General features: G+C 41.2%; 1 protein-coding gene across 4 annotated transcripts in view; it reads left to right on the top strand.

Moving 5' to 3' along the window:
* Nucleotides 1–22,820, top strand: part of LOC109852337 (T-lymphocyte activation antigen CD86-like) — a 187,783-nt gene extending 164,963 nt beyond the window's left edge. For all 4 annotated transcript variants that reach the window (XM_020423407.1, XM_020423405.1, XM_020423406.1 and 1 more), the window contains one exon: nt 18,987–22,820. In XM_020423407.1, coding sequence (XP_020278996.1) covers nt 18,987–19,096 — 110 coding nt within the window. In that variant the 3' untranslated portion in view covers nt 19,097–22,820. The remainder of the gene's footprint in view (nt 1–18,986) is intronic.
* Nucleotides 22,821–24,226: the final 1,406 nt, after the last annotated feature.

Below are 24,226 nucleotides of genomic sequence, written 5' to 3'. Positions count from 1 at the left end.
GTTAAATTGTGGAAGTTACGGGAAACCCACCGTGTATTTATAATATATATGTACACACACACACACATGTGTATATGCTATACACGCGGGGAATATGCATTACTCCCGGCTAAAGTCAGAGAGTGGTTGTACATAATAGCGGCGCACGTGCGGACATGGAAAGAGAGAGGAAGCAATACACCTCTTTCTCTCGCTTGCGTTCTATCTCTTTGCATTTCAACTTCGACTTCCTCTAGGAAGACTTCCCATCAGAACAATGCGACGAGGATAATGCGTTGGCGCGTAGATTAAAGCGCGAGATAGCACGTATAACGCACAATCATAATAACTCGGGCATACGCGCGCGCGCGCGCGAAATTTCAGTAACGAGTTTTGCGGTATGTAATAACAAAGCGACCTGTGGGCGCATTACGCGTAATTAGCCGCGATACGCAAGTGGCTCGCGAGGTGTTTTCAAGTTTTATCCAAAACACAAGTTCGTTTGAACAGTTACTAATCAACGGTCACGCCGAAATGTCCGTCAACGCCTATATTGTGATCCTGATTAAAGAGTTTCTGCTTTGTTTCTCGAATAACGCGCGTGCGGTTTAATGCTAATCGTCAATTCTGTAATTAAATCACCGTACATGTCGATTGTTCTCTGCACGAGAGTTCCGTTCTACACGCGTGTATTCCTAATCGTTGCTGCGCGTTTTCACGTGTAACTGTGTGATATCTCGGGATGACGAAGGAAAGCGAGTGATATATATTATGTCGCAACATAGATAATTTGGAATATCGATAAGGAAGAAAATAAATGACAAAAGTACGAAATTTCGAAACAATTGAAGCTTTCGTATTTTGAGCTTGAGTTTATAAATAAAGCAGCGTAAATAGATTTTCAACATGTCGCTTCCTTTCGAGAACAACGTGTGCGCGCGACTTCTAATAAACAGTCATTAATATTTATACGAACGTTTGTCATTAGATCGGTGAGCACGTGCGACTCGCGCGAAAATAATAACGTGTAATTTATCAGCGAGATTGCAGGGCCAGTAAATGTCGATACATCTGCGCGGCCTCGGTCAACTTTCCAACGACCTGAAACGCTGCCAAGTCCTTCGACAAGGCGTAGAACGATAAATTATGTGTACCTCCCGTAACTCCATAGAAATCAGTTATCAATTATAAAACGCGTCGGCTATAAAACGTTTTCTTTTTACATGAACTCGCGCGACGCGCCAAGTTTATAAAACGTCATGTGGACGTTTAATAATTATGAAGCTTCATTAATAATTAATGTATGCATTACGAATTATCGATCTGTGGATATAATCTGAATTTACCGTGTAAATCTAATATTGCAGAACAAACTTTCTTGCGTTATTGCGTGTTTTTATTTCATTAAATTTTGTTTTTCTTTTTTTTTTGCTGAATTAAATGCGTCGTATCTGCGACGTGATGTTTTTCATTAATACATAAAATTTCAAATCTGCAAAATCAGCAAATACAAAATGTATAAATACTATTATTTGCAGAGATATTTCTTTGGGAAAAAAAAAATTGTTTTGCATATATACACGTCATGTCAGTGCTACAGAATTTAATAAAAATATTTGTAATATATTTTCTTTTTTTTTACAGTTTTTATACTTTCTGCGTTAGAGTAAAAATCATGTATTCTCTTCGCGTAAGTATTTAACAAAGTAACACATCACACAACGTGTGTGTTGTGCAATGTGAGATAAAATGTTTGAAAATATCACGCTTTATTATTTTACAAAAAAATGTTGTACAAAAACCATTTATTTCGTAACGGACATATAAATCTAATATTTGTGAAATAAAAACTTTCTCTCTCTCTCTCTCTCTCTCAGTTAGATGTGAATGTAACCATGTATTGATTTCAAACAAGAGTTTTGCAAAACATATAGCACTAGGTTTAGAAATTTACATGCCGCTGTTTTTTAACGTGAAATTCATCTTCAACAAAACGTCTTTCGTTTTCATGCAAAAAAAATATTAACGTTCGCGTCGTTTCTATCAGGCGTTTATACACTCTCACGTCGGAGAAATTATTCGCTCTAGCGGCATATAGATCTCCACAAACACTCGTGTTACGTGAAACGATATTTCCGCATGACAGCTTAAGGATTTATCAAGACAAAACCGACACGGTTGTCGACGCAAACAAATCCTCAATTTGCCCGACGAGCAATCGAGGTGACAGTAGCGACGCGGCGCGCACGTAAGGTACACGCTTATGCACACGATTGCGTGCGCTCTGCCCAATCGCGCGAATGATGCACCCGCCGATCGATGCCGATCGTTTCTCCTCTCCCCTTATAATGCGCGCAAAGTGCGGCGATGAAAGTGGAGCTTGCCGGGCTATAGTCGGACGTGATACCTTTCCCGACAGCGCGAGAATAAGAAAAGTTTCGCGATCAAACGAGACGAAACTAATACAGAGCCATTATCGGGAGTTAACGGCGCTCCGTGCCGTAACTGCACACCGGGATTTATTGTCTTCCGTCTCCGACTGAGCAACGACGAAAAAAGAAAAAGCCGGATAGAACAAGCGAAAAAGGGAGAAAGAAAGGAAGTAAGGTTGAAAATTCTCTCCCGTCGCCATCACTCCCCGTTACGTTCGTGAGATGGACAATGAGGTTCAAAGAGGTTCATGTCCCACTTCGCTTCTATTTATCTTCCCGGAAGACAAACTTTCGCAAGGGAGTCTTGTCGCACCTTCCTTCACACGCCATCTTGTTACTAGTCAGCCCGTTTCTTACGTGTCAGCGCCTTAGAACTGGAACAACGACTAATGTCAATCTTCCGGATTTGAACATAGAACTTGAATTATTTGACGACAGCTCTCTTTCTCTCTCTCATCGGTATGTATAGTTTAATAATCTCTTTGGATTGTCGCGTGTAATCAAAATTTATTTGATCATCAGGTGATCGAGAATTTGCGTCGTCCATTTTTCCACTTGACGTCGATCGATGCCGATATTTACTTCAAGAAAAAACGCGACGTGGGGAATCAATTGAACTTGTCAAATTACAAAAGAACGATGTGAAAATAATTTATTTGCGTCAAATTCACACGTGACATTTTTGTATCACTTGCGGATCGATGAGCAACACGCTCAGTGCATAATATTAGGAACGAATGAACATCTCGACCTTCGTCTATTATTGAGATTAGATAATTAGAGATCGTTATTAGTGGAAAAGCCATTTTGTGCTTGCATTATTTAAAATGACACGATTAAAACACAAAAAAAAAACATAAAAAATAGCTTGTAAATATTTTATATTAAAACATTATGTAAATGTTTTTTCCGATATCTCTTTTTGATCTACGCACAAATCTTTTCTTTGATACACACGTTCGCAATTTTTGCGTGAGCTTTGCGTGTAATCCTCATCATCGATTTCGGAGGTCGCGAGAGCAAGGTCGAAAAGCGATTCACTACGTGGCATCGAATTACGGCGAGCTCGCTTCGAGAGACGAATTATAGACTTCCTCTATTTACCCTCGATCCTTTTTATTACGTCGTGAAATCGCATCGTAAATACGACCGCCTCGTTTTGAGACACGCTACGTGCTGCAACTGACAACGAGTTATTGGCAGTTTGCAGAGAGGAGATTTGCTCGACGGTGTTTCCGCCACTCGTAATCCCTCATTCTGTCGCGAGTTTGATCGACAGGCGACAATCTCTCGCGACGTGATAATAAGATGATCCCCAGGAGCTTCTTCCTAGCCGAGTTTTCTCTGTTATCTCGCCGGTGCCGACAGTTTTCGTAGACAGTGGACTTAACTTTCCTTCTCGTCGCTGCGGCACCGTGCGAAGATATGTTTCAGGTAATTCATCATTTATTTGGAAACGTCCCGAGAAGGATGTGACACGCGATGTCTTTTTATTATTTCACAAAATATTTATTACGATCAAGTGAAATATAATAGGGAACAAGCGCAATTCTGGTTAATTGGCGTAGAAGGTATTGGAAACGTCAGCAAAATGTTTTGCGATGAATGTGCTCGGCTTCAAATTGTTTGCGCACGCAAAATAATAATTTCCGAGAAAATGTGTATATACAAAATTGTTACAATAAGCGAACTTTATTGAATTATAACATGATTGTAAGAGGGATTAAAATAAAACGGTCTATTTGCATCGAACAGTTGTTAATCTCTGATTTTGATTTGACGCGAGGCGTGAAACATTCATGGAGAGGTGATAGAGTTAATCTCCGAGTGTTGCCGCATGTGCACTTTACGAGTTGTCTATTAACGTAATCCCCTTTTAAACTTTGCATGTACTTCTTTTCGCTTCTCTTTCGAGCGTCCGTGACGTAAAACATCTAAAGCGAAGTAGCTTATTCGGTCCTTCGTGGTCAACAATCCGCATGAGATGTAATCAGTAACCATTTCAAAAGTTCACCGTCCGCGCTGTTCAAACAACTTTATCTTCGTGTTGCGTTATATATGCGACAGAATATTTCTAGAATATCTATCTCCGTTAACTAATATATCGTCAACAGAGAATTCAGAACGTGGTCTCATTACTTAACAGTTTTATTGATGAATTAAACGATCAAAACCTCCTAAAAAAAAAAAAAGCAATTTCCGAACTTGCTGGCTCACGTTTCATGAGTCGGAGATATCGATTTCCACCTCTCGCTTCTCGTTTCGAGTGAGAGCAACGAAACACGACAATTTCGCGACAGTCAGGAAAACACGCTTTTTTCATTAGTGACCCGGATCTCGGCCACGATTTCGGCCTTATGGAAACGAGCGCGGCTTATGGTGGGCGTTACGGGAAAATAATTTGTTTCCCCGCGAATGCCGCGTAATCTCGGATTGCGCTTTCGATGCGCGACCGAGAGCCGATCGAAGTGTGACTCTTTTTCGAGCGGAATAATCGACGATGATCGTCGGGCTCTCTCGTCGACACGGTTTGATTTTTGTTTTTTTTTGTTTTTTTTTGTTTTTTGTTTTTGTTTTTTTTTTATCATCTCGCCTCGTCATTATCTCGCATTCTATTTCAAGGCGGTACAAGCCAACGTGAACAGCGAATTACAGTCGGGGCGGGTCTATGTTCGATTTGCGTGCGAGATAGTCGTTACTGAAATAAGTTAAGTGATGGATGAAAGCCTCCGATCAGAATCAACGAATCGAGACCTTGTCGAGAATTACAGTTGTCGGTACAGACCTAGTTATTTTCTACATCCGGCAGACCTCTTGACTTCACCGCGTACATTATTCAGACTACTTCCAAGTAATAATTTTTTCCGGTGTTCGTATAACGGAAACAATTAATAAATCGAGAAAATCCGTTTGACGAATGTATTAAAATCAATTAGCTAGAAATATATACATATATATATATATATTTACGCTTACAGCAAACGAGGTGCCAAAAAGCATATTTACATGCTCCAATTAAAAAGTTACCTCATCTTCGCCGTCGTCTTCACCGACTGCAGACGTAGTTGGAAAACTTTTACTATTTTAACTTGCTTCTTTTCGACGCTACTCTCCAAAGACGCCACCCTCTCTCGTATCAAAGGGCCGTCTTTTTCACAGAACGAGGAAGAGGAGGATTAGCTAGTCTGCCTCTTTATCGAACTATCTTAAGACGCGGCATCGGTGATTTAAATTTATGCAGCCGCAGTTTCTGCTCGTAGAGCGCGTTCGGATCAGAGAAAAGCGGAAAAAGCGTTTGTCGATAACACTTACGACAATGCTCGCCTCGTCTCGATAGCGCGCGCGCCGTCCGTTTCGATAATGCTTAGAAAGGAATGAAATTCTATCTCTCGGTACACCTCCAAGTCGTCTTTATACTACGGAAAACGAGGAAATAGAAAGCGTAACGAGCGACTTCGGATATTCCTTTAAAAGGTGGAATCGCATTTATTTGAACAGTTTAAATTTGAAAAGATACACACAAATTTGTACGGGATTTTAAGCATTAAGCATACAACTTTTACCGAATCTTGCAAATTCTCGCGATGCTCTGTTTCAAGTGTATGTTATATTTTTACTTTGTTTATACTTTTGGCAAAAAAATATACATCAAGAGAGATTAAAAGAGATTACATTTATTATATTTTAGTATATGAAAAAGAATTGTATGTGTGCGAGAGAGAGGTCGAGCCAAAATTTATAAATGCGCCAATATTTACTTTGCACATAGTTTAACGTCGACATTGTTATGAAGCTAAACCGTAGTCGGCTTATCAAGAGCATGTTGCCGGTGTATCCGCAACGAGGCAACAGCTATAAAGCGCTGAAAGCAATAAATGACCGTGCACCGACGCGGGTAGATACGCCACTCACATAATTAAGGCCGCGTAAAAGCAGCCACACCACACGTGATAATGCGAAATCGACCGTCGTATTTTGTCGCCGAGGAAAGAGCGCGTTGATCATGTGACACGAAAGAAAAAGAACTCTCTATATTTTCTTTTGTTTTATCTCATTCCGCTTTTTCTTGTCGTTTTTATCCTATTCGATTAGAGAGAACACACAGCACTGTGTACAAGTTTATTAATTACGCGCGATATAAAAATAAGAATAAAATTTTAAGTTGTGAAAAAGTGTTTTCGTGTAACATTATCGAGTGTCATTTTTCACTCTCGTGTTGTATTATTTACTCACGTTGGTGCGAAACAATTTCAATACTCATTTAACAGCAAAACTGATGAATTAATAAATCAGTTTATTTATTTACGCCAATTTATCGCAGAGCTAATAATGTAATATGAATCGACCCAATTTTCATTAATACTAATTCGACGTATTTAAACAGATTTAATAAACTAATTTATTACGAGTATGAAAGGGGGTGAACGCGCGGTGAACATCGAAACAACGCGGCTCATTCCGTCGTTCGCGATAGTCACACACCGCGTTGCATATTCGTTGTTAACTCTCTCTCTTTCTCTCTCTCTCTTTTTTTCTCTCTCTCTCTCTTGCGACAGAAACGCTGATCTGCTTAACACCAGCCGTTGGACATGGGAAGCGGCGATATTAAAAGGGATAAAGGCAAATGAAAACGGGCCATTGCGCGCAACGGACGGACCGGATAAGCGACGGTCGCTAACCACCGTTGAATTACTGCATCGCAGCTTGACGTTGAGTTTTGCGGCGACCAATAAATGTTTCCACCACGTCGATACTTCGCCAACTGACTCTGTGGCGGCATTCTCTCTTTCTCTCTATAGCATTGACGCGAGCGAGCCATCCTTTAACGCCATTAACTCCGTTTATGATTCATTTCGATTTGTCGTCCGAGAGAAAATTTCATCACTCTGTTTCGTCACTTTAACGAGCCATATACGTCGTTCTTATCGTCAGTCTATTCTCGCTTGTCAGTAATTGTTATTTCATAGTTTTGATATCGACATGAGATTATTTTAAACACAATAACTATTGTTTTAATACAATTCAGTCACAAAGGTGTTTTTGGTGATTTATTCTTAGAGCGGTTTTATTTCGTTTTTATAAAATAGAAATCTCTCTGAAATGCTAATTTATTGTTATTGGCAAAATTAATGAGACAGTCTTCTCTACATTTTAAATTATACTTGTAATTATATACTGTAAATGTTACGAGCGCTAACTTAATTGTTTTCAACCCTCCCTGAAATCCTAATTTATTGTTATTGACAAAATTAATGAGATAGTCTTCTCTCTACATTTTAAATTATACTTGTAATTATATACTGTAAATGTTACGAGCGCTAACTCAATTTGTTTTTGTATCATTACTTGAAAATATTTGATAGTAAAAATACGTTAGGTAAAAATTAGTGTTGCGTCGTGTGTAGCTTCTAACGAACTCCACGTGGAGTATCTACAAACGATTACGCGAATCTGGTGCGCGGTGAAAAAGATACGCGAGCGCCATGCGCCAGTGGTCTGTTTCAAAGAACATCAGAGTTTCCGCTACCGCGGAAAGGTGACCACAAACAACGTCATCAACGATCTCGCATCCGTTTTGAATCGCGATAACTACTCACACGCAACGTGTCACATCTGACCATCTGATTGTCCCAAAAGCTTGCGACGAGGTTTATCAATTGCGAAGCAAATTACTTCTCGAATTTATTAACGCATCTTTTGCACATACACTCCACGTAAACGATCTAACTAAACTTTATTTAAATTTTAATGTTATTATAAACATATTCTCGTGGCATATTTTCATTTTCGTATACAAAACACGTAAACAAATAAAACTTCTTTTACTATGCAACGTTTTCTTTCTTTTTACATGCAGCTATTGTGTTAGCCCGCGAAAGCGATAACCGAGTGTTGATGGTCGTTCACTGACTCTTTGTCATCAAAATTGATCCTCGAGTGTTCACGAGAGGAAACGTCCATTACCGTTTGTCCTTTCAATGGCAGTGTCGTTATCGGTGGCTGTGCAAACGAGATCGAATCTTTTTAACACAATTTTCATCTCTTCGTACTTTTACCCTGACAGTCTGATTTATTCACGCGATCGAAATAGGAAATAGGAAATAGGGAAATATATTTGCGAATCTTCCGGTCAAAAACTCGTGTTACTAAACTCAAGAAGTAATTTGATAGCAAACTTTAGTTCAAATGATATATTGTGTGTGTGTAAACACACTCACCGGTATCGCAGAGGAACAATTTTCATCTAGTTTGACCTTTTTCTCATGTTTTTCGTATGCTGAACACAATTCCAACTGCAAAATGTTAAATAATCTGCGTAAAATCTCTTCAATTTTCTCTCGGTGCGTTTGTATAATTTATTGTTGTTTGGTTTTGTTGCTTGCAACACGCGCGTAAACAGACTGATTCGATGAACGAAGCGCGATCGATATCGATTCACGACGTAAATAAACACTGCAACTGTGCAGTAGGTATTTTTTATCGCTATGATAATTAACGTGTTTCGAAACGTATTTTTGATCAAATTTGGGAAGTCGAGTCTGGCAAACATTAGCGAGAAACTACTGTATAAAAATAATAATAATAATAATTTCTGGTATATTAGAACGAATATATGTGTAAAACAAGACGCGTGTATCTTTATAAAATTAAAACTCTTTATCTTCATCTTCTATAAAAAGCGCAAAATACGTAAAACACGTGTCTGTCATCGACGCGAACCACGAAGGAAAACGTCGTGCCCAGGGAAAAGTCGGATGGACGATTTCAAGCGTAAATTACGACGAGTTATATACACACGAGGAGCGGAACGGAAGCGAAGCGAGTGCGCGAAGATTAAAGGAGCAAATGGGAGAAAGACGCGAAGTGGAAATTGCGCGGGGAGGGAAAATCCGACGTCGATATCCCAGTCGGCCGAGGAAACCGGCGAACGGGAGTTTAGCGATACAGCGAGGATCCGATAACTAAACCAATTATCACGATGCCGATGAGGAAGTTTTAATCCGTTCGTCCGTCACCGCGAATTTCACGATGTGGAAATTTTTCTTCCGATCGTCTCTCTCTCTCTCCTCCCTCCGCGCAATATCGCGCGCTCTCTTGTAACTTTGTTTCTTCTTTGTCCGTACCTTCGAACGACTCGTGTCTACCTTCATTGAGTCGTTGTAATCGACCGATATTCTGCACCGAGCTCTTTTCTGTCGTAAATTCAAATAGCTATTCGAAATAGAGCGCGCCTTGTGAACTGAAAGAAGCAACCAAGATTTCACATTACTTTAACAATTTTGTGTATTTTTCTCTCATAAATGGGTTTTAATCCCCTGCGAACCGCAGCGTTCGTCGAATCCAAGGACTTTTCGCGCGCACACAATAATATAAATCCATTCGAAACAGGATAAACGAACGTATGAACGTGTATATGTGAAATAAAGGGGAGATGCGCATTGATAACACGCACATACGCCAAAAATAATCATTATTGCTGTTCGAGTTAACATTGCGAGACATTTGACTATTTATCGATCTAACGAACGCGGGCGCTGCCCATCGATACCGATGAAACACGCTTCCTGGCTTGACCATACCGCAATAGCTCAAATTACGCGTATGCGTGCATTGTGTCATTCGATAACTGTGAATGCGATACGTCGACACACAGATGCTCTGAAATCTATACCCGAACTCGAACTACAAGCGCCTCGCTTTTGTGCATAACGCAATATATCGGCGAGAAGTGAAGCGGAAGAAACGAAAAAAAAAACCCTCTTCGGAAAAAAAAACAAGAAATAGAAACAGTACATAATCGCGGACAATGTGAAGACAGGTGGCCTTTTCATCGCGCGAAACGATGGTGACGTGTTCGGCGGCATTCCTTTCGGCATGCCTGCGGGTATTCACGTCATTTGGCTATTCATAGTTGAGTAATCAAACTTTAACGCCGCCACGAAACGCCCGACGATGCTTCCGGTCGAAATAGGTTCGATGGAGATTGATCGCCCCGACCATTTGCGGTTTGCGCTAAGTCCCCCAATCGGATCTATCTACGTCCACTCGTGGCGCAACGCGCGAAATTAGATCTTCGTTCCATTACATTGCGGTGAACAAAAAGAAATTCGCCAGATGCAGCCACATTTGTCACGATTTTCGCGCGGGGACAGAGAAGGGAAAAGAAAGGGGTGGGTGGTGCTTGCACTTAAACGGGGGAATTTTTCTCTCAAAATCTTTCTTCGAGATGTCATCGAGGCACAATCGAGAGTAAAATAAGAATGAGGACGATCGAAATGGTTCGGGAACAAGTGTTTTATGTATTGATAAGTAAATGCTATTTATTCGACGAAACATTGATATAAATCTCGCGAAAAGCATACGGTAAAGTCGCTAAATGCGGATCAGTCTTCAGAATGTTATTTTGAGTTTTGTGAAAACGTTGGTACATTTTATAAAGATATTAAAAATACTTGGCATATAACACACCGATGTCCGAAGTTTAATTGTAAGTCAGATCCAATATTTTGTTTAACTGAAATTTGTAAAATGTCAAAACTGTAATATACTTACTCAAAATTGTTGAAAATATCTTCTATACAGTTGAATATATCTGTTAAAAATTATATCGTACATTTTGCAGCACTCTGACGAACAAAAATATGAATTTTTATTTTTAGGGTGATTTAGACTTATAATGAATTAATAATAAAATGATTAAACTGCTTTTTTTCTCAACCGCGGTTTTTCTTTTTTTATCTTAAATATCTTAATGACCATTGTTCTGTACTCTCAGTCTTTATTTAGTACATATCCTACATATAGTCCCGACATGATTCTCAACGGTCTCTGCGGTGTCGAGAACGTGACATCTGTGACATTTCGCTTAAATTTTATCCTACATACAACGATAATGTGTACGTGCGATATATCGCGCATCCCTTATTTTATAAAACTCGAGCGCTGAATCATATCGTCGGGATATATATTTGCCGAAGGTTGCATAAAAACTCGAGCAAAACTCCGGCGCAAAATGCACTTTTACGAGAAAAACTTCTTGTTGTTTTTGCTGATGCCACGTTGCGCAACCGGACGAATTTTCAAGATCACGTGTGCGTTTCTTACCTGTGGCGGATAACTCACGCGTGAGCTCTCCCTCGCGGGAAATTGCTCGAGGAAGCACGATATTTTACGTGCCTCGATCGATTCCGCGGTAGAAACTAATTGCAGTTCCGAGAATTCTTTGCGTTAACTCGGCGCGGCAACAAGCTTCCACCGGCGCTTAGGCGGTCGTAATCGCGAAACCTTCTTCGCGGAGAAGGAGAAAACGTCGGATTTGCGCGCGTTCACGTATGTTCACGCGCGGCTTTACTACTTCGCCCGAACAAACTCTACTTTACGGAGTAATCATTTCTCTGAACAAATCGCCGATCCGTGACTTACGTACATTTTCGACGTAACACACATTATAACGTCGACTGAACCTTGATGATGATTTTTTCCTCGGCGTATTTAAAGAAATGTCAGATTTATATTCACACAGAGCGCAAATGTCATTCTCGTTAATGACGGTTTTTTAATTTCGAGTGCTTCTCGCTCAAGCTGGAAACGCTTCATTATCGCGACGTCTGAATATATGTATTTTACATCCTTGCTACGTTAAAACATCAAGAAACGCGAGATTTTCGAGAGCGCGTTTTTACACGAAGCCTGCACTTGAACGTGCGCTCGCGTGTCTTTAGTAGATAGTAGAGTTTTTTTACGTTTTTATATTTAAATTACATTATTTCAATAATTTTTTTTATTCGATATCGCAAGAGCGAACAAGTCTCAGAGTAATTCTGATTCGTTTAGGTCTTACGTTTCATTAATCTTCGCTGTAGAATCTTCGCTGTAGAATCTCACGTTGTGAGGGTGCACGGGCGAACATACGCGCGTTACCCCCTCATTCAAGGGTTACCGCGAATGGGGAGTGAAGTTAACGGGCGAACACCGCGGCTCGGTCGGATTTTCTTCCTTCCTGGATCCTCCGCGACGCTTCCTCCTTTCGAGATGAATAGCCCCGGAGAAGGTCGACGGGCGTTACAAGCTCGTTCGTGACGTAGTGCGCCCTCGTCGCGCTGGTTACATTGTATTAACGTGCCGTGCCGCCTATTCGTCGTCGGGCCGGATGCCCGCCCACTAATGTCGCGTAAAAAACTCGCAATAATTCTTAGCAGCTGCGGTCTCCTTCTCACGTGCTGTACTAGGAACTGTACACCTTCCTTCTTCCCCTCATCGTTCTTCTTAGTCGTCCTTTTCTCGTCCTCCGCGCTCGTATTGCGCCGCAAATCAGGCCGCCTTAATGGGATTATACCGCGGCGTAGCACCCCGGTGTAGCGGGAAACTACTTCGACGAGCTTTATGATCGAGATTTTCATAAGGGAGACCCTCGTCGGTTGGGGAAGGAAGGTTCTAAGCGCCGTGCAGGTGGATATATTTCATTTTCACGGACGGGAAGAGAAGAGCGGGGTGTCCGCGAGGCTCGCGCCGCGGAAGTTCGGCCGTGATTTAAGCGTCCGCGCTTCGAAAGTCGTGGAAGCATTATAAAAAAGTGAATACTTACTTCTCCCGGCTCGAGGAGGCGAGTAACTGGCGGTTTATTAAACTACATCGCGGTTGCGGTTAAGCGTCGCCGTTGAAACTATGTACATATCTGGCGCTGCGCGAGAAACGTGTGCGCTATGTTGCGTATCCTCCCCGATCGATGGTGTACTTTATGACACACGAAAAAGAGAGAAAAAGAGAGAGAGAGAGAGAGAGTGAGAGAAAGAGAACTGTTTAATTTGACTTTTTATAACGCAGGATACACTGAATCCTAATTCGGGAGTTGACGAGCAGGTTAACTCCCGCTTGACGCAAACACTTTTCATTAATGTAAAAAGGTTTAATGTAAATAGCGCATTTGACGTGAAACTTTTACACTCTCCAATGATTACGGTCCGTAGCGGAAAATAAAGCCGTCCGTGTTTTACCTTGTCGAGGTAATTTCGAAAACGCATAGCTAACGCTGATTAAAACGCTGATTGCGTAAAACAACTTGCGGATTTACTGCGCAAATCGAAAACGCGCCGGTACATCCCTAATTTTCATTTTTTTTTTGTCTCTACATATTGCGACCATTAACGTTGTTCCGTGTGTGTGTGTGTGTGTGTGTGTGTGTGTTGTTCCAATTTTGCATGTAATTCTTTCTTTACAATTTGCGGTAATAATCATTTAAACTATTATTCTCTGGCAAGTAAATTTATTTTAATTTAACTTTACATATATTTTACGTGCACGTGGAGAAACAATGTCGCGTAATGAAATCAGCATTTTGCTTGTGCGCGCGATCAAAAATGGCTGACTTAAAACGCTGGAATTTCGCTGGCTGTGCTCAAATTCGTCCGAGCATTTCCGGTCGCTTGATCTCGCCATTACGTACGTCAGATTTACGCGCCGGCGCCGCGAGATATCGTCGCCTTCATCAGTCACGAGTAAACATTGGCGACAGCTGATTTGCTAATTGGTACCATACATCTGAGCCCAGCCTTTAGATATCCGGGTATACAATCGCCATAGAGCCGCTAATTCGGCCGCAAATAGCGCCGGTAAATTGCCAATCCTGCGATTAATCGAATTCGATTGGATCCTAGGTTGAAACTCGATTATGTAGGCGCAGCCGGAGTCTACTTTTCCGATCGATCGCTGCGCGGTGGTACGTATGATCGATTGCCCGCGCTGTATACTGCAATGCGCGTTTGACATCGATCTCTGTAACGTATTCTGCACAAATGTTGTCAATTTTGCAAGGCGATTTGGTGAATTCCCCGTATTAGTCAAAGACGATCTCTCTTGAATGCGCGTACATAAAATAGAACGCATAAATATCAAGCCTTTTGTGCATTTTGTAGATAAATAGAGAGAGAGAAAGAGAAAAAGAGAGAGAGGGAGAGAGAGAGAGAGAGAGAGCGTATTTGAAATGATAATCTGTTGTAATTTATAAACAGGAATCTAGGATGAAAGCGTTAAAGTTTAACTGTGTTTAACTATTTGCGCGCGCGCGCGCTGGACATTCAACTTACTATCCCTCACTGCGGTCGGAGATAATTGCATCAGCGCGTCGCCGTGCCCCCGGGGCACAGTGTACCCTGTTTCGTGATGAAAATAATAGGATTTCCAGCGGAATGTCTCTGTAGAGCGTTTATTGTATTATTTGCGCAAAACGTAGTCCGCGTTTGTCCTAAAAAGGGTCAGAATCAAGTGGTTCGAGTGACCGAATAGCACGCATATTTTCATTATACGATTCATTTGCGCTCTAACAAGGAATCCGTGCCAAATGCTAAAGCGAAAGTTCCGAAATCGGATTCGCGCGTTAATTGCACAAATTTTGGAAACGCGGAAAGGCTTTTGCGACGAGAGAATTTGCGAGCATACGACAACGATGGTCCGATATCGAGATTAGATTTTCTCTTCTCCCTCTCTTCTTCTCTCTCTTCATCTCCCTCTCTCTCTCTCTCTCTTTTTCTCTTTCTCTTCGACAATTACCCTCGGTCGCGAGTTAATCTATCAATGTCAGCCGCGTTATCCGCTGTTACTAACGCGGATTCAAGAGCTCGGCCAATATTACATGGACGATGTTACGTAACTTGCGCCGGCTCGAGTGACGGTGGTGTGTGGCGCGCGTAAAAGTGCCGGAATAATTACCACGTCCGAATAAGCAATGAAAGGATTTTAAAGAGCGCTCGGCTTTCCTGGATACTTAGGGAAACGTAGCGTGTAACAGTTCCAACGGGCTTGCCTCGCGATTCTACGAGATTCGCGCTACTCGCGCTGTATTCGCGGTGACCCGTATATTTTTTTATTTTTTTATTTTTTTATTTTTTTTTTTTTTTACATCGCGCTCGGGCGAGAACGGTCGAGAAACCACGAGAAAGAGAGCGCTGTTGGAAATTTGCCCATTTCTGTGTCACATGTATATATACATACATACGTGTATATATAATACGAGTACACAGCGCTGTCGTTTCGAGTTTTGTTTAATTTTAAAGCGCGTATTTGCCCGTCGATTCCCGTCGTTGTTTATTTATTTATCGGTCCGCGGCGATTACGCTTGTTAATATCAAAACGCGTCATTAGCATGCATCTCTGTACGCGGTGCGAAATTGCGGCGTACGGATTACAAAAACATTGGGTTTATTAATAATGCGAGTTAACAATTTACATTTCTCCGTTCCTTTCTTTGCGCAATTAAAACTATCTAGAGAAATAATAGGTCGCGATAGAGCTAACGGGAGAAGATGCTGTTCCGCGCGCACACGGCTTATGAGAGACAGTTTAATGCCTTATGAATAAAGGCAATAGGCCATCTCTCTCGTTCTTGCACTGTCTCTCGTTTCGCTTTGCCAGGCTCTTTTCAATAAGATGTTGCTCGTTAGAAATAAGACTTTCTCTTCTTGCTCTTAATCATTGCAGAATGCGAAAATAGAAAACTCCCATTATAGTATGGAAGTTAATTGGACGCAATTAGATCTAATTGCACTATCATGAGTAAATATATATATATATATATATATATATATATATATATATGCATGAGACACTACCTTTTTTTATATAATGATAATTAGCAATATAATTATCTTACCGCAATGAAAAACTATTGCAGCTTCACAAATCTTTCTGTCACAATTATTTTTTCTAATTACTTTTTCATTCGTGCACACTTTTTAATGTATTTAATATATTTTATTTTTGTCATAATTGTGACGCGCATTTTTGTGCTTGAAAATTTTATTACGCGAATAATTCTGAAAAGTGAACGATTTCACGGTTACTGTAACATGCTCTTTTCATTTAATGCAGATAAATTATTTCACGAAATTATTTTTGTTACATTGAAATGTTATTTATTGTGACGTTCTTATACAGGAATTTCTTCCGGAAAAGCAGGAAGAAAAATCATTTGTTTACAGGGGAAGAAAAGATAGATGGACGGTGCGTTGTGTGGGTGCTTCATGCACATGCACATACACACACACACACCACACTTGTATAATAAATTAAAATCCTAAACACTCCGCTGCGCGCGACAACAACACGCGACGTGCATTTTGCGTTTAAACTTATGTAAGCACTCAGCGTCGGCGTCTCGCTGCGTTACATCAGCGTCTCGTAAGGATGTAAAGCGCGTATCGTCGATGCCGCTTTCCATCGAAAAGCTCCGAGCAGTTTTATCCCTCCTCTTTCCTCTCCCGCCCTTTTGTCCGCTGTCGATTTACTTCCGCGAGCTGCCGTTTCGCGAGTCGTTTTCTCGCTCCCTCCGTTCTCCCCTCGTCCTTGCTTTCTTTTTTCCCCGAGACGCTGATGCTCGTTTTCGCTGAAAAATGAGCGCTTCTTGCGGCCGCGGGGTCGTTCGTCGAATTGCGAGTCGTAAATTAGCTCGCGCTCGAGACGGACGTTGGTGCACGGCGAGGGGAAAGAGAGAAAAAAAAAAAAATATGTTCCAGCGCAGAAATCCATCCCTGCCGGATGGATTTCTGCGCGAAGAAGAGTGTGCGGATATAGAGTCGCAGAGAGGACGGAAAGAAATTCAACCCTATATCGAGCGAAGCGCGCCGCTTGATCCCTTTCGCTAATCTTCTTTCGGATGCAGCGCCTTGCATCCGGTCAAGTCTCGGCGTGTTTTCTCGAACTCGATCAGCATCGAACAATTGTTGCAATTTGTCCGGAAGAAAACACGCTGTTGCTTCATACGTGATGCTTGGCATAATGAAAGTTACGCGTCTATTTTTCTAACATTTTTTTTGCCATATATAGTATACACAGCGCACTTGTTATAAAAAAACAACACATAAAAAAGTTATATATATATATATATATAGATTATCCCGCTCAGTGAGCTCGACGCCGTTATTTCTTATCGGAACCCTCACTATTCTCTTTTTTCTAATAAGGGGACGCATGACGGTGACATAAGCGGCGGTTCATTTAGCGCGCGGACTGAAAAACTGGTCTCTCTCGCGATATATTATATAATACACTCCTAAGAAACTGGATAAATAACGTACTTAAACGTTAGCTTTCGTGCTCGCTCGTGGGAACGATACTCGATGATAATGAACTTTTGCGACGTCGCGCGCTCAACGCGCTGCATTAATAACAAGTTCAGCATTGTTCTCGAATAAGACACTTACGTAACGCCGTAAGAACCGCGGGAAGAAGTCTCTACGTAGTTCGACGGCAAGTTCGAACCGCCGGTAAGTGATTACCGGAGATATACGGCATCTAAGGGTTTCTCGCGTAAGGTTCTCTAAGGAGATCCGCGGAGCATCTATACTCGGACTTCGGCAAAGTGGAAGTTGATTGCAACGCGCGTTATATATACACGCTGAGGCTTATACGCGCTTGCGCTGTTATCAGCAAAGCGCTCGTATGCGAATGCGCCCGGTTGCTACAAACTTCGGGAAGGAGAGAGAAGAAGAGAGAGAGAGAGAGAGAGAGAGAGAGAGAGAGAGACGCGTCGCGGAAACGCCGCCGGCGTCAACATTCAAGCGGAATCTCAGCAAGTTTCCCCGGAATCTCACCGGTTTCTTGCGTGCCACCGGGGGACAAACAGTACCGCTATTGCAATATCTAACGTAATGTCCGCTTAAATATTTGATTTATCCAAAATCGATACGCGAGCGCGCGCACGTGAAGAAGAGCTCGACTTCGCCCCCGGGCGGAACATTTCCGCGGAAGTTTTACGGAATCGTCTTTGCCGTTTTTCTTCGCTTACTCTCATGTCTCTTATAAAAATCGTCCCCCTAATGATAATTACGGCTTCTGAATTATTTTACAAACGATGAATTTGTATATGTAGTTGATACAGCTAATATTTGTTTGTACTATTTCGACACATATGTTACGCTTGAAATAATCGACAATTTGTCGTTGCTTTGCCGCATTTCAAATTTCGGAATCAATTGTAAAACAGGTATAAACACGAAATTGTCTATACAATATATCGCTTTTCATTGATTCAAATATTTACGTATTTGCCTAGTTCTGCATTTACTAATGTAAGCTGATGTGTGTGCTAATTTTATACAATTACGGTTAATTATTCGTGATTATTCTAATACACAGTTAGAGTTTAGTGCTTTAATTATCGTGCACAGAAATTTATTCTAATATAACGCTGTAGGCAGTGAAATGCATAATGCACAACTCGGTAGAATTGTGTCAGCGAACTTAATTATACAAAAATATTATATATTGAGTGTTTTTACCATTTTAATTTGTAATATTAAATTATCAATATATAAAATATACATGTATACATAACATTAAGAGAAAAAGCGTCTCGATTTTAAATGCATTTATTTATCGAAGTAGGTATGACTTTAAATCCCGCGCGCGCGCGAAGTTTCTCTCTTTCTCTCTGTACGACATGATGTATACATTCTTCTTATCCTCACAAGTTACTCTGGGAGAAGCGGAGCGGCGATGTAAATTTTCCATTCGCAGCATCTCCGACCGCCTAGTCCCCGTTAGCAAAATAATTTATGTGTATGCGGCTTTCTTGGGTTTCAGGGGAGCATCCGGCGGCCATGCAGCACGGGAACTCCAGCAACAGCGGCGCGGCCACGCGAACGCTCGCGTTGCTCCTGTTGCTCCTGCACGCCGGTTCCTTCGCGAGGTGACTGGTCGATCACGAGGCGCTGCAGTAAAGAGAGAGAGTACAGTCTCACCCAGAGGCGAGATCGGAGCGACGACGACAACAAGGATGGTGCAACAAGGGAAGAAAGACTTAGAAGGGGAGGTGATCAGCGGGGGCGAGAAGCACCATTCGCGCGCTAACCACCACCTGCCGGACTCTATAAATCAGCCTCCTCCGATTCTTCTTTCCGCATCCGCGATCGACTCGCGGTCGGAGCGGTAAAGTGCGCGGTGAGAGAGAGGCAAAAGAGACGACTAATATGTGTTAGCCGCGAGGCTAACAACAATCGCGCGCGCAGAGAGAGTTCGCCAACTCCGCTCTCGCTTCCGGCGCACGAACCCTGTCCGTACTGTGTTTCCTTAAGCAACAAACCTCTGTATCCCGTACGATCGCGCGTATTTCTCTCGCCACATAGTAGGATTCATGGTTTGCAGCTCCGTTGGACTTTATCGATGCAGCGCGCCGCGATGACCGACAGCATTGCGAGTTCGACAACGAGCGAACGAATGATTTCTCTTTTACGACGACGAAATTAGCATCTTGTTTTTTTATTTCTCCGGGATGGCGCCCGTGGCGGACGCGCGAAGATCTATCGACGAACGCAGCTGAATGCGTCGCAGAGAAGAGGTAAGGAACCCAACGTGTTTTCGTGCCCGCGTCGGATCTCGACCCAGATACGCTCCAGCAAAACCGTCGTGAAATTCCACTCAATTTCTGGTCGTCGGATGCGGTATATCGTTTCTCCCTCAGAAGAGAACAAATATTTTGAGGTTTGTCCGACTTATCCGCGCTCGCGCGAACTTTCAATCTCTGTGTATGTGCACATATATATTTATTTATACATGTATTGCGTGATACACAAATGTCGCCTAAATCCCCGGAGGATGCACTTTGGTTTCTGTGTTCTTGACTACATTCTTTTTGTGTCGAATCTCCAATATCATTTCTATTCTCAGACTATTGCAAGATTTTAAAACTCATTGATCTCTACATTTTGTCTAGTTTAATACAAATAATAATTATTTCTCGTTTTTCTTCATCATAAAAACCGGCCAAGATCGATATCTTTTACTCAAATCTAAACGATGACGAAGAGGAGAGTATCAATAGAAAAGAAATAGAATGTATTACAGATTAATTATATTAATGAATGAAAACTCAATTCTCTCTCCCAAGCAATTTCGAAGATCGTAACTTTCTTCTTCTCTCTAACGCTTTCAGTTGATCTCTATGCGAGACTTTCCCGCCGAGTAAATATTTCTTCAGACTCGTTCCCGCGCGTCGCGTCTGGTCCACGGACCAGCAAACGGAATCGGCTACGACAATAATCGGTTTTCCTCCCCTCCATTTCGCCAGGGAACGGAAAAAGCCACTGAAGTATCTCTGAATTATGCGGCCCGGACCGTGCGAAATTCGTAGCTTGGCAAGGGCGGACGCCCGCAGTTTCGCCTCGGCGTTCCATTTGCATCTCAGGACGCGGAATTTACGAGCCCGGAGGTCGTCGATCCTCGATGCGGCCACGAGACCGGTCACCTATCCGTGTATGCGTGTATGATAGACTCGATAAGTTATATAACTAAGCTCGACGGGTAACGTCGTTCTCGGGAGAGAAATATCAGCGCCGGTCGATGTACACAGGCGGAAATTGTTATAATATTCTCGATATATGGAACTGCGGTCTCGATTATGCTAAAGCGGACGTTTGCGCTTTCATCTCGCGTTTTAATTACGGATATGAATTTTTTTCAGAGATTATTTTCTCTCGTAATCAACTCAAAGCTGTTCTGGTTGTTTTAATCGGCTGGCAAATTTAATCGCCGTTTCATTTGCACGCGCGCCAATTTTGTTATCTTTATTCATCGGAACATTTATATGTTGTGTCGCGTGTACAATTTGATCATTCGTTCAATTCGTCGCGTCTCGTACACGTCAAATATATATATATATATATATATATATCAAATTAATTGCATTCCGAGCGAGACGATCGAGATTGTATCACGTCGCCCGGTCAAGTGATGCGGTCGCAGTTAACGCAGCCAGCTGACGCTCCCAGGAATGTTCTTCGAATAAAGTTCCAACCGGCGTTCAGTCGGCGGCATCCGACGAATGCCGTTTGAGCCGGGAAATATATCGGTCACGCCGAAAGTGACGGAAAGTTTATCTCGGAAAACAGAAGTGCACGGCGACGTGACGGCGTCGTCGTCGCGAGTACGATTAATTCGACGCGCGTGCTAATTTCTCGATGAGATCTCGACGCTACAAGAAGCTCTGTAACTTTAGCATCGTAATTTCTCTGTCTCCGTGAGATCCAGCGAGTCTGAAATCTCCCAAGTATCTCTCAATGTACTATCTCTCAATTATCGCTAATTTTTCTTCACTGCGCAATTTGATTTTAAATTCTTTCAAAGTAGCGCAAAAGTGCGCATCCTATCTGTGTGTGCGTGCTTTTAAGAACGACATCGTATAAGCTGAAGAAAATCTTTGCGTCACGGACATGAAGTTTGAGAGACATAATCGACGAGAAAAGTGCGGACGGATCGAGAGTGTGGCGGAGATTCAGCCCCGGAAGCGGGAACTTTGTGCGCCGAATTTATTATATACTCCGGCGAAAATATACGCGCGCGTGGAGAGCGCGGTGCGAACACGAGAGAGACTGTGTGCGCGCGCAAAAAAATAGACGCGCGATAAAACTCGCGTTCGTTAAGATAATGTTAAGCTTTAAGTGATTAAAGGAAAAAAAAATCGTATCGTACTGGTCTATCCGTGTATACGTCTTCATAGATCTCCGATCGCAGTGGGTCGGTTACGGCGTAACAGAACAAATCCGAGGCGCATTTCACACAAACGTGTGTGTGACGTGGCACAACGTGCGATACAGAAAGAAAGAGAAAGAGAAAGAAAGAGAGAAAGAGACAGAGAGACAGAGAGAACAATGTCATTTCGAATATATAATAATGCATCACGGATGGTACTATTTTCGAGGAATGCACGACATGACGTCGCACAATAAATATTCAGCCGTGCGAAAAGCAGATGTACCATGTATTGGTACAGAGTCGACGAGAACTCCCGGAAAAATTCTGATCATTGTTTAGGTTTTTTTTTTGTTTTTTTGTTTCTCGCATTTCTTTTGTATTCTGTGTCGCGAGCGAGTCAGAAAATTACGTGATAGTGCGATTTTATATCAGATTTCTGTAGGTAAAAATCTACAGAAAAGAGTTACAAGAGTTTATAAAGCAAATATAGATAGTAACACATATATTATGTAAGTTCTGTAAAAACGTCATTTCTCTTGTGATAGGAGAATGAGTATTTTTTGCTCGAGAAATGCTTCCACATTTTATGTCGTGTTATAAAATGTATACGTGTTTGAATCGTGTTTCGATTATTTAAAGATTTTTCACTAATTTTAACTTTGTTACATCTTAATAAAAAATTTAATATCCGTTCATCTTCTTATGAACTTCTATATTCTTTCGCTGTCTCTCTGTTAAACTAAACGACTTTTTTTGAAACACATTAATGACACATGAAAATTTATATAAATAAAAAACGTACCGATAAAAAATGAATGAAGAGTAGAGTGGTTCTTATTTACTTCTGGTGAAAAGTTTTTTGAATTGTTTTCGCGGCGTCTCTGAGAATAGTCTCATGCTAAAAAAATAATCTGTGGAAAAGTTCAGTCCGATCGGATAAGGGAAAAAGGAGTCTCTGGATCTTTAAACATAAAACAATTATTTAAATGTATAATGAATCGATTTTACTTGATTATCTCTTAACTTGTTGATTATATCGAAAAACATGTTAAACAAAAGTTGTAGATCTGAATTAGAAGTAGATTTTTTATCATTTATTATTACTTTTTCTCGTACAACTTACTTTGAAGAAAAAAGAGGAAAGATGAATGATGCAAAAAAAATCAGCTAAAGAAAACAGATCTATTATATCTGTCTGAATCTAGGTTGAACTCAAAATGTAGAAGAAAAGTATAATAACAATAACTCGGGAACTCTGGTGAGAAATTTAAGAATTACATAGTAAATATTAAACTTGCCTATATTAAGGATATATATTTACTTATCAAACTAACGGTATTTTTACTTTTTAGATGTTTGTCGAAAATCGTACGAAAAAACTGACACATGATAAAATATACATTTGACCCAGATCTGCAACTTTTGTTTAACATGTTCGTCGATATAATCAATAAGTTGAGAGATGATTAAATAAAATCGATTCATTATGCATTTACTTAATTTCTTTTAATGTTAAGCTTTTTTTCCTTTTATTCCATCGGGCTGAACTTTTTCACAGATTAGTTTCTTAGCAATAAGAACCATTCTAAAGAGTGTGGCAAAAAAAATTCAAAAATTGAAAATAAGAGCCACCCTAGTAAAGAGTTCGTTCGGCGACATTTGATCTGCTCTGTCTTTCTGTTTTCGAACAAAGCGATTTTCGCGCCTGTGAGAGGAGAAGAGGTGCTAATTTTAATTTATACGTCTCGGATACGCATTATATATCAACAACGCAATCGACCCACGAATAGCCGTACTGTACATACCTTCTTGAACGTAACAATAAACGATCGCTGTAACTCTCTTCGGCATGACTAAGAACCACGATGTAACTCTTACTTAATTCACACTATTAGATTGATCGAGTGCTTCGTCAGCTAAAACGCAACTGTCACACGAGAGACTTTCGTTCAATCGATCAAATATCAAATTTGTACATGGGTCTCGATAATCATGGTTCGCAAAAACTCTCGGAACGGCAGATATATTTTTGCTCCACATAAAAATTGACGAAGATGATTCTCGGAAAGTCTCTCTGAGAAAGGAAAGAAAATTACACGTGACATCGACGTTTGTTTTGCCATGATTATCGCGCTGAACAAAATCACTCTCGCGATTAAGAGAGAAAATCACTTGATCTATCTCGAGCAAATCGACACGGTCAAAGATTAGGAAGTGATTCCCGAGAGATATGTAATTAGCGAAGATGCAGCACAGAGCCTTGTAAATACAAAAAAATAAAATAAAACTAAAAAAAAAAAAAAATTAAAGATTGCTTCCGATCGCGCGCTATCGTAATTGAGTTCGAACGGCTC

Source organism: Pseudomyrmex gracilis, unplaced genomic scaffold, assembly GCF_002006095.1.
Source record: "Pseudomyrmex gracilis isolate BER0280 unplaced genomic scaffold, ASM200609v1 scaffold_28, whole genome shotgun sequence".
Lineage (NCBI taxonomy): Eukaryota > Metazoa > Arthropoda > Insecta > Hymenoptera > Formicidae > Pseudomyrmex > Pseudomyrmex gracilis.
Note: the sequence above shows the minus strand (reverse complement) of the source record. Positions and strands in the feature narration are given on the sequence as shown.